Source organism: Vulpes vulpes, chromosome 8 (genome assembly GCF_048418805.1).
Source record: "Vulpes vulpes isolate BD-2025 chromosome 8, VulVul3, whole genome shotgun sequence".
In the NCBI taxonomy this organism is placed as follows: Eukaryota; Metazoa; Chordata; class Mammalia; order Carnivora; family Canidae; genus Vulpes; species Vulpes vulpes.
Genome location: NC_132787.1, coordinates 23,096,638 through 23,109,449, shown reverse-complemented (window position 1 = coordinate 23,109,449; position 12,812 = coordinate 23,096,638). Strand labels below are relative to the sequence as shown.

Genomic DNA, 12,812 nt, shown 5'->3' with positions numbered 1-12,812 from the left:
ATGCCAGAACAGAATATGAGATTTTGATAATACTACATCAATATTTGTGAATTTATCTACATATTCATGGGTAAGAGTAAACTACAACATTCTTTAAAGCTTCTTTTCTATCTAGACAGTTTGCTCTGAAATCTTTGGCTGTACTGCTATTAATTTATTTTTCTATGGTTTACAGACATTCATTCTAGCAGTTAAGAGAGAATCCAGCAACTCTATACTGTGGGTCCCACTCCACACCATATTTCTACTATTACATTTCTCAAAAAGAAAATACTTTTATGTCCAAATTATAACTTTTTTTTTTTTTTTTTGGAAAAGAGAAGATGTTAACTCATCTATGATTATGTTCTTCAATGATTTTTGGTTTGGGTTTTTTAAAAAAAATCTTATTTATTTTAAAGAGGAAGAATGAGCAAGCAGGGGGAGGGGCAGAGGGAGACAGAGAGAGAGAATGCTGATTTTGAGAGAATCCTGAAGCAGACTCCCTGCTGAGAGAGTCAAGTAGACCCCGACTCTGAGATCATGACCTGAGCCAAAATCAAGAGTTGGCCACTTCACTGACTGAGCTACCCAGGTGCCCTGAACTTATGTTTTTATTTTATTTTTTCCCTGTTGAAAAAAATTTAACTTTCTTGTGTGGTTCCCAAGATTTTTATTTTATTTTATCAAGTCACATAGTCTAAACAGAAAAATTTACCATCGATACTTTCTATGAATGGATTGATGAAAAGCATTTAAATTTTTGATACCAAAAAATACAGGTTTCATATTGAAAGTCAAATCAAGATGAGTTGGTCAGCCTCTTTCATTGAGAACTATGTAATAATACTGAAATTAAAATAACCGACAAGCAGAGAAGTCACATATGGTTGACAATTATGGAGAGAAAATAATAAGAAAGCAACTGAAGAGAGATGGCAAGATTTGTGTCCTTCTTCATCTCTATTCTTTCTTGAATTGTGATGAAGGAGGAATAGTCTAGACTATTGATTCCACCCAAACTGACTCAAACTGCCGGAGTGTCAACAGGGTGGTACTTTCTCTTCCTATTGGATTCTAAGTTTTAGAGTTTGGCATGATACTAGTTTCAAGCTTGCCAGCAGCTATAAAGGCTTTATTCTATTTTATTTCCAAGGTTACAAAATAAGTGGTATTATTTATAATTTTAAACACCAAAGGTATAAATATCAAACGGTTAATATATGAACAATTTTAGAAAGGGAAAAATTTCTCCATGCCACGTCACATTAACACCGAACAAATTTAGTATGCCAACTCTGTCAAATGGGAGTGAAGGAGAGGTGTTCTTGACCTTTTCCAGGCCTAGAGTTATGCTATTGTTCATACTCAATATGGTTTTCTCTTTAGCACAATATTTGCTAATGGGACTTATTTCTACAGTTGCTTAAAAAAATTTCTTTCTGGAAAACAGAACTAGTCTATATGTATATATTGCAGGTGCAGTCTGAGGTAACTGATGATTTTTAAAAGTGTCTTTTTTTCTTCACTTTAGTAACCAAGGTTACCAAAAAACACATTGGCAACATGTGTTTAATGTGAATAGTAATTCCTTAGGAAAATGGAAACAAAACAAAACAAAAAAATATTTTATGGTTAAAAATTCAGAATTTAGTGTGGCAAGAGAGTTTGAAATTCTATATTTAGAATATAAATTACTCTTATAATTTAAATCTTTAGAATATAAATATAGTCCTTAATTGTAAAAATATGTTGGTGTTTCTGGATGAATCAATCTACAGAGATAGACTGATGTGGAAATAATATTAAATGAATAAATTCAGGATCCAGAGTGAGAACACTGTCTTAAATCAGACGAACCTGAGGTCAAGAAAAAGATGTGCAAAAGAAATCTAAAAACTGCAAAGGCAAAATACCATACAAGAGTGAATTTTTATAGTCCTGAATTCAGCTCACTTTTATCTAGACTCCGTAGTTGCAATCTACTCATGTCTTTTAAAATTTAAAAAACTACATCCCATTTCTTCGATATTATATAAAGAATGGTTTAAAGACTGGGAATAAATGTTAAAATATGAACATTCAAAACACCATTTAGCAGAAAGCTTACATATGATTTCTAGTAATGCTGGACAGAGTTTCTCAACTGCAGTAAGTACTGACACACAGCAAGATGTTAATGGGGCAATTTATTAACATATAAATGAACCCAAATACGCTGGATTTTACAAAGCAATCTTCTATATGAATAGCTAAAAGATGATATTTCATTAATTGCTTTCAATTATGTTCTTTTGCTTTTTTAAAAAAAAATTTTTATTGGAGTTCGATTTGCCAACATATAGTTTAACACCCGGTGCTCATCCCATCCCCCACCCAACTCCCCTTCCACTACCCCCTGTTTCTTTCCCAGATTAGGCGTCTCTCATGCTTTGTCACCCTCTCTGATTTTTTCCCACTCATTTTCTCTCCTTTCCCCTATAATCCCTTTCACTATTTTTTACATTACCCATATGAGTGAAACCATATACTTTTATCAATGAAAGTATTCCAATAAACTCGCCTGTTCTGTATCTTTAAGGCCACGGTAATAATGTTCTGAAAGATAAGCTGCTTAGCAGTATAGTCTCTCTTTGGAATTTGTTATGTTTTTTATTTATTGGATTATAGTTGGCATTTTGGCCTTTTAGATTTTAGAAAGTGAGGTATTAGACTGTTTCCCAAACTAATAATATACAAATTCAGTTTTGGTAAAAAAAAGAAGTCATAAAATCTAAACTTAATAAGCAATACAAACAGCTATTTTGGTAAGACTTCTTATTTAGTGTAAAAATGTCCTTGTAGTGTTTCTAATGAGGTGGTCACTCATTCATTCATTCATTCAACAGGTAATGGAATGTTGTACTAAAATTTTAGATATAAAATTGAATGAATAAGACAGATTTAGCACCTGCTCTCATAGAACTTACACTTAAAATAAAGGAGAAAATACACAAGATCCAAAGGAACTAGGAGAAAGGGATCTAACTAGGTTAGGTAAGTTTCCCCTGATCTGATTTGGAAGGTCATTAGAATACTGAAGAAAGTAAACATTGACAATATAAGTTCAGAGTCAAGAAAGAGTATGGTTTGGTCTAAGAACTAAGACTCCTGAGAAATTAGGCTAAAAACATAGGGAAGATATAGATGATGAAAGGCCAACTAATTCACATTAGGAAAAATGAGTTTATCTTAAAAGGCAATGGAAAGCAATTGAAGAGCATATTCCTATCTTTGCAAAAACAAACCAAACCTGAAAATTACATTCATATTATAAAAATACACTGGAAATGGAAGTTATGAAACTGAAATATAAAGAGCAAACATTGGTTTCAGAAGCATAGAAATAATCTAAGTTCTTTTAAATACCAACATAAATTCTTTTCTATACTTTCTGTGTGTTTCCTCTTTAAAATAAAAATGCTATATGAGTGATCTCATTTCTTGGTGTGGCAGGAATATTAAATTGCCTAATTTAAAGCCATTCCCTCCACCCACTCCCAAATGGAAAATCAGTGGTACTTACTACAACCAGCCTTATAGCTGAAGCCTGGAGGAAGCAGGAATCCTTGCTGGGCAGCTGCAGCCAGTGTTCGTTGATCAGGAGGAAACACGGGAATCATTAATGGCGGCAGTTGACCTTGAACCTGCTGAACGTTATAGAGCGAATCAAAGAGACGAAGTTTTGGTGCTCCATGTTTCCCACCCTCCTTACTTTATGACAAAAGAAGACCATTTATTAAATTCAAATTAACTGGGATATAAGCTTGCTCAAACACTGGGCCTGAGGTCATGTCTTAGGAAAATTAGAGTATACTATAGTTGGAGGTGTTACCAAGCAGCTCATTTTCTCACTTGATGAATAATTTCCCTATTTATTCTACATGAAGCATCACTCCTTCATACAAGAAAGCTTTTACTTATGCATTAATATAATGGTCAAAAAATTACCCTTAGGTTGAACTAAAATCTCCTTCTGTAAATCCTGTTAGGGCTATTTCTTTTTTTTTTTTTTTTTTTTTAGGGCTATTTCTATCTTCTAAAACACACCTAACTAAACTGGTATCATTTTACATATACTAGCTTTTCATTATTTGAAGGTAATTATCATGTTCACGTAATATTGAAATGTTTTGAACAAAAGACCTGGGAAAGAAGCTTAGAGAGTTACCAAGACTTTCCAATTTGTTTATAGAAAGGTAATTGGGGCCAAAAGAAAATTGATTCATCTAAGGCCAAGGAATGGGACAGTTAGATCAGGTTTAAAGTCCAGTCCCTTAAACCCCATTCCGATTATACTTTTGTTTCCATCTATCGTTTTACAATCAATTGAACCACTCATCAAACCACATGGTCTCTATTTTGGTCGTCATCTTTGGAATACTTTCATTTGCTGATGTCATTCTCAGAATATGGGGTTTTCACATCAGTAAATAAATAATACAGCACAACAGAATCGCTATCTTCTTTGAACTGAGCAGAGATTTCTAGAAATATCACCTAATACAGTCATTTCCTCAGCAATGTCACATTACTGATTAATGGAAAGATTTTTATCACTAAAATAAGTAAGATTCTACTCCAAAATATTTAATTAAGCAAGATCACCCTAGTGAACATGATCATGGGTTAGCATTTGTCACTAAATACATAACCACGAATTTACGATCATACTAAAAAAATCACATATCTGACACTTTATTCTCCCTTACTCCTCCTTCTACACATTAATTCAGTTATTTAGAAAATATTTAAAAAACACATACTATGTACAAGAAAATGAAATTGTCAGTAGGGAAACAAGAGTGAAGAAGAAAAGCAAGATTCAATGTAATGTATGCCCATTACATTACAGTGGGGATAATGATACAAAACTAAGACAAACAAATATCCAGAAAAGATTGCAAATTCACTCAGTTGCTAATCCTAACAGCAACCCTGACTTGTTTCCCTTTCCTCATTGGCACTGAACATTCCTGAGGAACTTGTGATTCTCGTAACGCTCATCATTTCTTACTTTAAAAGTCCACCTTCAGTTTGTCCATTATTTCATCTTTCGCAGTAAACCTCTGAGATATTTCTGAGATTTTGGTTGTTGAGTGTGTGCGCTGTGGGTTGCGGGGGATGTTTGAGAGAAGGGTGGGAAGGAGGGAGAAAGAGACACAGAGACAGAGAGAAAAATAAGCACTACAAGAATGAGAGATCTGTTTCCACAATGACTCCAAATTGGAAAGCATTTATTTTAGCCAAAAGGACTTTAAACCTATAACTGTCACCAGAGTGAAACTAAAAGGGAACAACAACAAACAGGAATACAAAAAGACAGTGTCTTAGGGTTAGAGCAGAAGGTATATATCACTACAGCCAGCATTTTTTGAGCATATTGGAGGAAAGACATACCTTATGCAGAAACCAATGGAAAACAACTGATTAAAGACTCAAATTAGAGACTACATATTGAGCAAGTTTGTAGGAATAAGTGGTCTAAAACAAGAGATAGACATCTGAGGGAAAAACAGCATGGCTGCTAGTTCAGTGCAAGAAGAGGATGCTGAGCAGAATGACAAGCAAAGAAACAAACAGCAAACCAACTCCTGTATATATTTTATATTTTGTTGTTTGTAAGTTATTATAATTTATACAGTATGTCTCCTCCTTTCGAAGATAGCATCAGTAAGACGATGTACAAATGAATTTAACAAGAGCATTTTAGAAAGAAGAAAGGAGCCTCAAATGAAACGCATATAAGGGTTGTAAAAAGTATCCAAATTTCAGATACCTTAAAATTTGGGAAAAAATAACTTCCAGAATTGTAGAAACAATAGGTTCTTGTTTTAGTGCCGTAGTTCTCATACTTGAATGTATATTAGAATCACCTGGCAAGCTTTGAAACCTCCTCAGTGCCCAGACTACATCCCATGCCAACTGAGTCTGAATCAATAGGGGTGAGACCCAGCCATGAGCATTTTTTTAAAGTTTCCCTGATGATTCCAGCGTGCATCCAGATTTGAGAAGTATGGTCTTAGAGAATGCTTTTGGTCACTGCTGACAAATCTTTTTGTCTTCTTCACATTTTGCCTTGAGTTACAAAGCACCTTTGGGTATGTAAGCAGTTGAAAGGGAGACTGCCTGACTTTTACAGGTTCTGGGGCCTACAGTTTAGAGCCAGATATTAAGCTAGGTTGCTCATAGAATTCCTTCTTTTTTTTTCTTTAGATTTTTAAAATTTATTTATTCATGAGAGACACACACACACACACACACACACACACACACACACACACAGAGACAGGCAGAGGGAGAAGCAGGCTCCATGCAGGAAGCCCGATGTGGGACTCGATCCATAGAATTCCTTCTAATTGAGTCTTTCATCTGTTTTTTTATGTCCCTTTTGTGAGAAACTTTTGATAGTTTGTTTCTACCCAAAGAACAGCAACTAAATCCCTCAGCGTGGCATTCAAGATTCTTCACAATTTGTCTTCAGTCTATCTTTCCAGATATGTGCCCTTCCTCAGAGCTGTACTCTTACCTCAAAGGACCATGAAGAGTTCCTTGCATACTCGGTGTTTTTCCATGCCTGAGTGTGTTCAAAAGTATTTTCTCTTCTGTTGTGAGTGATTTCTCTTTTCCTTTTCTTCTTGGCAAAATTTTACTTATTTTTCAAAGGCTTTTGAGACCCACATAATGTGTTTGCCTGTGAAGCACTTCTTTCTTGTGGTGCCAATTTTCAAGCAGAAAGAACTGTTACTTCTTTTAACCTCATAAAGCTAATACAATACTTACTGTATTGAATAATAGTTACTTGTATAACTCGAGTCTCCCTTATGACCTATGAGCTTCTTTAGGAAAGAGGTTGTAACTTATTACTGTACCTCTAGAGCTTAGCACAGCAGCTGAAACTATTATATGTATGGATAATTCATGAATAAAGAAGAAGAACAAATTGTATAGTCCCATCTTTTAAAATACATCTTTGTGCACCAACTCCAAATGTCCACAAAAGGCCTGTGGACAGCAGTTATTTAATGACCAGAAAGGAATCCAATTTCACCAAAGAAGGGTGACAGCATAAAGTACTAACTGCTTTGTGTTCTTATTCTTAAGCCATAGCTAAATAGTCTTATACAGGATGGTATGTCCATGCTTCTAGGATTAGGCATGCATGAAGAAATGGAAAAGTAATCCAGATACATTAGAAATTTATTACATATTTCTGTAATGGACAGATATGCCTGCTTATCATGTTCTAGTACCACGTTGTTTAATTATACCTTTACAATATGTTTTAATAATAGGTGTAGTTACTACTCTATTATTACTATTTTCTTTTTTCAAATATTTCCTGGCTTTTTGTTTAACATTTATTTTTCCACATTAATTTTAGGAGATGGGATTTCTATCTGAGTTCATTAGCCTGATGGCTTCATAGCCAAAAACAGGCTATATCTTTCAATTTATTCAAATCTTCTTTTGCTTCATATAATTCTTGTAGTTTTCTTGGTAATTTTACATTTATGTTTGTTTGAGAATATTTTTATTTCTGAGGCACGTAGGTTGCTCAGTCGGTTAAGTGTCTGACTCTTGGTTTCGGCTCAGGTCATGATCTTAGGGTTGTGGGATTGAGCCCTGTGTCCAGCTCTATGCTGGGCACAGTCTGCTTGGGATTCTCTTTCTCCCTCCCCCGGCTCACATAATCTCTCTCTCAAAATAAAAAAATGAAATCTTAAAAAAAAATTATTGCTATTATAAAGGGATTTTTTGTTATATTGTTTAACTAGTTAAACTAGTACACAGACTGTTCATGTGTGATAGTTTATATCCAGGTAATTCACTTAAACCCTAATAATTATTAATAATTTTCAGGTAAAAGTTTGAATATTTAAAAAAATAAATTGTAATGAATCCCAGTGCTTTTAAAAATCTGTGTATTCTAAGCTTTTGTCTTATTATGATTATGGAAATGCATTTTGCTTTAGTTTTATAATTTGTGTCACTATTTTAAATTTTCCAAGTTCCAAATATATAGAATAACAGAGTGTTAAGGTTGAGAAAGATCCTACAGATTGGCACACACAATCATTCTGCTGATGAGGAAATAATGCCTTGGCCTATAAATTGTTCAAGTTCTTACATTAAGGTAGAGGCAAAGTTAATATTGGAACTACTCTTAACTCTTAATCTAGTACTCTTTTTCCACATAATGAGGAAAGCTGACTGAGGTAGGGAAAGAGAAATCATGAGGGAAAGAAAGGAACAATAATGAAGAATAAGTCTAATTTCACAGTCCCAATGATGGGTTTTCTTTAGATGATCATACAACAGATTATAGAGTATTGCACTAAAATTGAGGATAAACAGTAAAATAAATATAATCCAAAGTGTGTGACTAATCCACATATGCAACTAAAAATGCATTTCAAAATATAGTTGATCATTATCTGTAGAATCTATATATGCAAATTTGCCTATTCACTAAATTTACTTGTTCCCTCCCCTCACCACCAAATGTACTTGTATCAGTGCTTTGCAGTCACTCACAGACATACACAAAGGAGTAGGAAATTTTGTTGGTAATTTCACTATTTAAAATGTATATAAAATCAATAATAAATATTAATAAGGTGTCTTTAAAAAGAAACACACATTACACAAGGTTATGTATAGATCAAGTTATGAAAATGGTGTGACTAAAGGCTCTCAGGAACTTAACTACACCTTCCCCAGGAGCAATTGTTTTGTATTTGCTAATTCAGTGTTCATGGCAACTTTATAGAACATAAGTAGTGCAAATAATGAGTACCAATTGTATTACTGCTATATCTTAATTGATTTTCAGTTAACTGCTACTGAAATTTTGTCACCCTTTGGGAGAAAAGGGACACATTGCATCAAAACAGTATAATGTTTTCCTGGTTGAATTTTAAAACTAGTTTCTTACAGGGTTAGTAATTCACACTTACATATTTGCAGTTTTGAATATTTCCAATCCTATTCACTAATAACTTAGTTTATTTTCTTTCACTTAATGCATGAAATTCCTTTTAAGCTTCTAATTAAGGTTTAAAATGTGTGACATTTATAATTAAGTTTCAATAAAATTCTTTTGTCACAAAATTTTAGTTCTTTTTATAGGTAGCATGTTATTCACTAGTTAGAACAACCCACAATAAATTTAAGAGGCTACTTCCCTTCAGACAACATATTGTTTTAACATTTTTTTATCATTCCACCACATAGTGCAATCATGCCCTCGAAAATCTTAAAAATGTAATACAAACCAGCCACATTACCATACTTGTAAAAAACCAAGTTAATACTTATCAATTATTCCTAGTTAAATATTTATATTTTATGTAAATATTCTATTGCAAACCCCTTTAGTGACTCCCTGAAACTAATATATCAACTAGGTACTTAAGATTATTAATTTAGTTTTCACTCACATGGCTCAGTTTATTAGTTTATTCATTCAATCAACATTTTCACTAAGCAGAATGTGCACTTTTGGGAAGCCTGGGTGGCTCAGTGGTTGGGCATCTGCCTTTGGCTCAGGTCATGATCCCGGGACCAGATCAAGTCCCACATCGGGCTCCCTGCGAGGAGGGAGCTATATATAAATATATATTCTCCCTCTGCCTATGTCTCTCCCTCTCTCTCTGTGTCTCTCATGAAGGAATAAATAACAGCTCTTTAATAAAAATGCAATTAAAAAAAAGAAGAAGAAAGAATGTGCACTTTTTTTTGGTAACCAGGGATGCAAAGATGAGTTCACATGCGATGATATCTCCTTTCTAGGAGCTCTGAGTCTGGTGGAGCATCTGGGTAGGTAACTATAATACACTACCATTAAGTGAACAACAGAGACTTGTATAGGATACTATGGAAGCACAGATGAGAGACTCCTTTGGCCAGGAGATATCAAGACAAGCCTCAGGGGGACAGGTCCACTAGGTACAGGGTCTGAACCGATAAGTAGGAGTTAGTCAAGCAAAGAGATGGGAGTATAGGAAAAGAATTCTAAGCAAAGAAGGAGACATGAACAAAGAAATAAGGAGAAGAAAAAGCACCATGTGAAGGGGATGCCATCTGAGCAGTCTGGGTTAGCAAAAAATGTAAGAAGGAAGCAGTGGTGAGAAGGTCTATCTGAATTAGTTTGTGTATCAGGGTAAAAAGCATGAAATTCCCAATCTAGGCTCTGGAGAACCACTGACGGGTTTTAAGTAGGTTAGGTAGAGTACTATGATAGGTATAGGGAGGAATTTGAAAGACCAAGCTTAGAGACCAGGTAGGAAATGATCAACTAGTAAGCTAACAGAGTCAACCAGGCAATAGATTATGAGGGCTTGATCAGTAATAGGAGGGTCAGGAATAAGGAGAAAAAGCCAAGAAACATTTTTTAAAGATGAGAGACGTTGATAATGGGGGGTTGTTATATATGTGTGGGTACCTAAGAAATCTATGTACCTAAGTATTTATATATATAGTGAATAAAATATATATTTATATATAGCGAATAAAAATGTTTGTATACAGTGAATAATATATATAGTAAATAAAAGGAGTCAAAAATAACTTTCAGATGTTTAGTTTACACAACTATTTATACCAAAATAAAAGCACACAGAGGTAGTGACAAGTTTTCATGGAAATGAAGATATTATGTGTTTGAGGTACCTGAATATAATTCTATTGGAGATATCTTGTGAGCAGACAGATAAGGCTCCAGTCTAAAGCTAGGGAAGAGATCTTTAGAGACTATGGTCTGGGGAGTCAGCAGCTGATAGAGTGAACTAAACAATCTAGAGAAAGTCTAAAGTATAACGAGAAGAAACAGCTTAAAATCATCCTGGTCACAACAATGATTCAAGGATAAACAAAGGAAGAGGAATCTATGAGTGGAGAGGTAAAATAAAATAATGAGTACAGTGTCACAAAAACAATGGAATTTCAAGTCTGACGTAGTGACTAAAAGTGGACACATGGCATAAAGAGTATTTTAGAGACAAAAAATAATATATTTTGGAATTGTTAATTAGAGGATAGTGATGAATCTAACAATATCAGTTCCATTAGAAGAGAGAGTAGAAACCATATTGCAAAAAGTTGCAGACTCAATGACAAGGGAAAAAAAAAGAAAAGAAGACACCAATGTAGATTATTGTTCAGAGAAGGTTTGAGAAGTCAGGAGACACATCTGACAGTAGCTACATAGGGATGCATAGACTTTATTAGGTAGCAGTGTTTTTAGCACATTTATTGACTGAAAGGAGCAAACAGAAATTGAGAATTTTAAACATAGGAAAGAGAAATCAATTGGTGGACCAAAGTTCCAGAGGAGGCTAAAAAGCAAGGCAGCATGTAGGGATTAGTTTTGAATGAGACTAACAACTCTTTCTCTGGGCCCTCATGATTGGTGTTATTTGAGTGGATATTTGGTATTATTTAAGTGGATATTTTATATGTAGGGAAATGAGAAGGTAAAGAAAATCAGGCCTCAGTGATGAAGGCAAGGTTACATGCCCAAAATGAGAGAGACTGGGATTGAACAAGGGAGTTCAGCAAAGGAAAGGGAATTTGGGATCATCATTGAGAGAAATGAAAAAGAACGTAAACCATGGACAACTAAAAAGAGTACTAGAAAACTTCTTGTTGTTCAAGCAACAATGGTGGTAAATTTGCTCAGACTACACACACAAATATTGAAATAAAAGGCAGCTATACAATTTAAGTCATCACAATTACAAATCAAATGTAAAATCTAAAACTTTCCAATGTTCCTCGAGAGTTTAGTCAGATGAGTACTGTTGTGTTCAAGCACACATCATCTTTAGGGATCAGTACATCTACAACTGAAATCTTGCCACCTTCAGTAGGGAACTTAGCAGCTGTTTAGAAGCACACAATGATGCTACACAGTAGTTTCTGAGAAAATGAAGAAGGTAATAGCCAAGTGAGATTGCAAGAGGGGTTTAGGTAGGCAGGATATAATTACCCAAACTGGAGTAACTGGAAAAACAAAGCTGATTTTCTATGATTAGCAAGAAGAGGCATGGGATCCTCAATGACTAGTAACAGTTTGTGATTTTTCATTTTGTAGAACAGAAAGTAGATTTGTCAGTTTATCCTATCTAACGCAAGGGTCTTTAGGAAAGAAAAAAAAACTATACTAAAATTAAGAATAAAGGAGTCCATTTATTTTCCAATTAATCTACTAGGAAGACTAAAGAAGATCTCATTGAGAGATACAGGGACATAGAAACAGTGCTTAAAATTGCAATGTCTGCCTTTCACTTCCCAACAGCCACACTGGAGTTGTATGGTCTCTAATTTCATGTGATTCAAGACAAAGACAAAGTAGCCATATTCTTTTAGAACAAAAATGAACAGCCATGTGGATTTTTTTACATAGTACTCTTCTTCGGCAAAAAGCCACAGAACTTTTTTTAAAAATCGTTTCCAAGGATGAAAGTGACTTTGCCAAGCAAAGTGGCTTCAAAACAGGCCTCAAAAATACTAATAGAAAGACAGATGGTTCTACTAAGAGCTTGGCTGCCAAAATTAAAAAAAAAAAAAAAGTAGGAAAAAAAAAAAAGAAAGGAGTGATGCTATTGAAGCTGACTGCAAAGTTATCTGATGACTACAAATACTTTTGTCCCATTGCAAGTGCTAACTCTGCCTCCAGGGCTGATAGAGCCAAACTAGTAACTTCGCCACATCCGATCCCCCTGTATTCCCACCCCTCCTAAATAAAACCTGTCAGCGCCAAGCCCTGCAAAACAGCACAAGCATGCACT

The 12,812-nt window shown here is 34.5% G+C and overlaps 1 protein-coding gene across 48 annotated transcripts in view; it reads right to left on the bottom strand.

Annotated features, from left to right (window-relative positions):
* Positions 1-12,812, bottom strand: part of SOX5 (SRY-box transcription factor 5) — a 995,306-nt gene that overhangs the window by 123,539 nt on the left and 858,955 nt on the right. For 28 of the 48 annotated variants that reach the window (XM_072765770.1, XM_072765744.1, XM_072765748.1 and 25 more), the window contains one exon: positions 3,545-3,665. In XM_072765770.1, coding sequence (XP_072621871.1) covers positions 3,545-3,665 — 121 coding nt within the window. Of the gene's footprint in view, positions 1-3,544; positions 3,669-12,812 lie in introns of all 48 variants that reach the window. The other 20 variants (XM_072765737.1, XM_072765759.1, XM_072765736.1 and 17 more) reach the window with 1 other exon arrangement.